The sequence below is a fragment of the Propithecus coquereli genome, unplaced genomic scaffold, assembly GCF_000956105.1.
Source record: "Propithecus coquereli isolate 6110/MARCELLA unplaced genomic scaffold, Pcoq_1.0 Scaffold14, whole genome shotgun sequence".
NCBI lineage: Eukaryota > Metazoa > Chordata > Mammalia > Primates > Indriidae > Propithecus > Propithecus coquereli.
The window spans coordinates 1,776,076-1,779,772 of record NW_012138302.1 but is presented as its reverse complement, the minus strand read 5'-3'; the positions used below and the strand labels follow the sequence as shown (position 1 = coordinate 1,779,772).

Below are 3,697 nucleotides of genomic sequence, written 5' to 3'. Positions count from 1 at the left end.
GAAGGCTGTAAATTTCTGTTATTCCTACTTCTCACCTCTTTTCATATGTTAGAACTTTGAAGCATACCATAGTCATTTGTTTGCAGCTGAGAATTGGTATGACAGAAATGTCTGGTCAAATTAGGCCTTATTCTCTTTAGGTCACACTGGCTGTGAGGTGGAAGATGGATTATAGGGGGCAAACAAGATGCAAAGAGACCATTTAGGCCTTCGCAGTGGTCTATGCAAGAATTAGTGGTGGCCTGACCCAAGGTACTGAGAGGGCAGTGAAGGAATATAGACAGAATAAGGACAGAAGTAATGAAATTTGTTGATGGGTTAGATGTCAATAGGTGTGAGATAAAAAGAGGAGTCAGGGATGCCAGGTTTCTGGATTAGATGTATCATGCTCCTCACCTCCTTCTCTTTTTGTTTGTTCAATTCCTGTTTATCTTTAAAGGATTCAGTTTATAAGTTACCTTCTGTGGGACACCTTCCCACCTCAACCTGACAGAGTAATCATATGTAGTAGGTTTTCTGGCCCTATTTGATTCATTTCTGTAGCTTAACTTTCTTTTTTATTTGGAATCTCTTGGTATCTCTCACTTTACTTTTTGTTATGCTCTTATAGTTTAGCTTACCAAATAAAAGAAAATATAAACACAAACAATAAGGAATAAACTTGTGTTTCATGGGTTTTGATATTATCTTATAAAAGAATAACCAAGATTGTTGAAGTCTAAAAATTTAAGGACCTTCAAATCATAATAGCACTTAATAGTTCTTAAAATATTACAAGTTCTTAACACAAGTGTTTGGGGCATTGTCCTGACAGAGTTGTGGATCCTATTTGTGTGTAGATAATTTCAATCAGAAGTATTAGGACTGGGTTATTTGAGAAAGTGGATGGATCACTGCAAATTCATCATCATACTTCAAGGAAAATGCATTGATAACACTTTATATTATTGTGAATATATACCTAAATCAGACTTTAAGAACAGAATGGTCTAAGATACCACTTAGACAAGAATCAATACCCCAGAATTTCAAAAATTGATTTAAGAGAGAACAACTAAACCATGTAATTTCTCATTATTGCAGGTTGGGGATAGAGGGTATAAAAGCAAAAGGATTTGATTTCTCTAAGCTTTATTTATCTTTCAAATAAGAGCAACAGACTCATAATCTAAAAGATTCTGGCCCAATTCTTTTGCTTCATAAGATAGAAGAGAATGATAAAGATGATATGTGATGGGAATTTTGGTTTGAATTACAACTTTTCATTCTTCCCATAGCCTCAGCTCTGTCTTGATGAGAACCAACTTAGAAAATCCACTCAAATATAATGTTTTTAAAATGACTTTATTAAATTTAATTAAATATAAGTAGTCTTTGCAATCTGCTGAAATCAATTCTTTACAACCTCAAAACAGTAGTCTCAATTAAAATATTTAAGATGAATAATTATTACTTATCCTAATCAATTCAAACTACAAAAAATGATTTTTTACATTTAGCAATGCCGTAAGCATATTCTATAGTTGTTTGTCTTTTAACAGATGTTTCCTTTCTTTGGTAGGTTTCTGCTTTGGGACAGACATACATCTAATTCCTTGAAGTAGTTTTATATGTAAAACTTGTAAAGGATCAGAACAATGCCTCCACGACCATCATCAGGTGAACTGTGGGGCATCCACTTGATGCCCCCAAGAATCCTAGTAGAATGTTTACTACCAAATGGAATGATAGTGACTTTAGAATGCCTCCGTGAGGCTACTTTAATAACTATAAAGCATGAACTGTTTAAAGAAGCAAGAAAATACCCTCTCCATCAACTTCTTCAAGATGAATCTTCTTACATTTTCGTAAGTGTTACCCAAGAAGCAGAAAGGGAAGAATTTTTCGATGAAACAAGACGACTTTGTGACCTTCGGCTTTTTCAACCCTTTTTAAAAGTAATTGAACCAGTAGGCAACCGTGAAGAAAAGATCCTCAATCGAGAAATTGGTATGATATAACTTTCAGCTAAATGGCATTGTCATCCTATTCTAAAATGCAAATAACTATGAAGCTTATCTTCTTATTACTAAAATATTTCTGCCTGAACCAGTACCTTTGTAATCTTAATACCTTTCTAAATATAAATCAGTATAAATCTGAAATATTTTTGACTACCAAGCCATGGAGCTGTTTTTAACACCTTGATACTATTCTATAAGGTTTTCTTTAAAAAATACCATTTGTGACATTTCATTTGTGAGACAAATTAGATTTGTTACATTCCAGTTTTGTTTTATTATTCTTTTAAAAATAATTGATACGGATGTTTGCTGCCTTTGCTCTAAACTGCTGATTATATTATCTTTTATATGTTAAAATTATTTGGGACCTCATCAGCTCTTAATATATGTGTATTCATCGAAAATTTTTTTTAACCCAGAGAAATTTTTTACTCCATTGTGATCTTCCACATCTACAAAGTTTCCTGTTTCCTGTTTGTAAGAAACATGTTCATATTATGTATTTAATAGAATGTTATATTTTTTATATAATTTTTTAAAGGTTTTGCTATTGGCATGCCAGTGTGTGAATTTGATATGGTTAAAGATCCAGAAGTACAAGACTTCCGAAGAAATATTCTGAATGTTTGTAAAGAAGCTGTGGATCTTAGGGATCTCAATTCACCTCATAGTAGGGCAATGTATGTTTATCCCCCAAATGTAGAATCTTCACCAGAACTGCCAAAGCACATATATAATAAATTAGATAAAGGTAAGAAAATTGTCAATCTATAGTCATTGCTATAGTGAAAACTTTCTACCCATTCCTATATTTTTGTATTGTCTTTTTTTTCCAGCTAGATAATAAGTTTCTTGAAGGCAGGGACTACTTACAGACAAGATATAGTTGAGTGCCAAGTTTACAACTTGTATGCAATAAATATTTATTGATTCAGTGAATTGAATTGTGTGCATATGGTGCTGATTTCTTCATAAATTGTCTACCTCAATAAAACTGAAGAACTTAAATTTCACTATTTTTTAGGATACTAACAGAATTAGAGCTGATTACCTTTTTATAAATAAAAACAAGTGTAAACAGAAACATTTTATGAAATTTTGTGAGAACTTTACACATTCTTGTTATATATATATGCAGAAAAAAATAGAAAAAATAATTTTCTTAAATGTTAAATGCAGTAATTTATCATGAGCGATAATATATAGATAGAATTTTGACATTTACTGTATCGATTTCTAGAGTTAAGTATATATGAAAATACATAAACTATATTGTTTTGGAAATAAATATTATATCAGATAAATATCTATACCTTTCAAGATAACAAGGTGAAGGTTCCAATTTGAAATAATAGATCAACTCGCATACACTATTACATATAAAATTCTGTCAGTAGAAAGAGTTAAGACATTCATATTGCTATTTCACCCATATTTTTCAAACTAGTGCAGTGTAAAATCTTTATTCAAAACTCTTTTCTGTTCCAGCATACTTTTTAGGTGAAATGGTCTTCACTTTTCCCCCAAATTTTTATGAAAATTTTCCAACATACAGAAAAGTTGAAAGAATTGTACTGTGAGCACCCAGACCACTCTAACATAGTTTTAATCTTTCCATTTTCTCTCTCTCTTTTTTTTTTATTTTTGGGTCCTCTGGCTTAATTGATCTTAAAAGGAGAAAACTAGAAAATACA

The 3,697-nt window shown here is 31.5% G+C and overlaps 1 protein-coding gene across 1 annotated transcript in view; it reads left to right on the top strand.

Annotated features, from left to right (window-relative positions):
• Positions 1-1,636: 1,636 nt before the first annotated feature.
• PIK3CA (phosphatidylinositol-4,5-bisphosphate 3-kinase, catalytic subunit alpha) overlaps positions 1,637-3,697 on the top strand; it is a 36,443-nt gene continuing 34,382 nt past the window's right edge. The window contains 2 exon segments of the mRNA XM_012639323.1: positions 1,637-1,989; positions 2,545-2,754. Coding sequence (XP_012494777.1) covers positions 1,638-1,989; positions 2,545-2,754 — 562 coding nt within the window. The 5' untranslated portion in view covers position 1,637.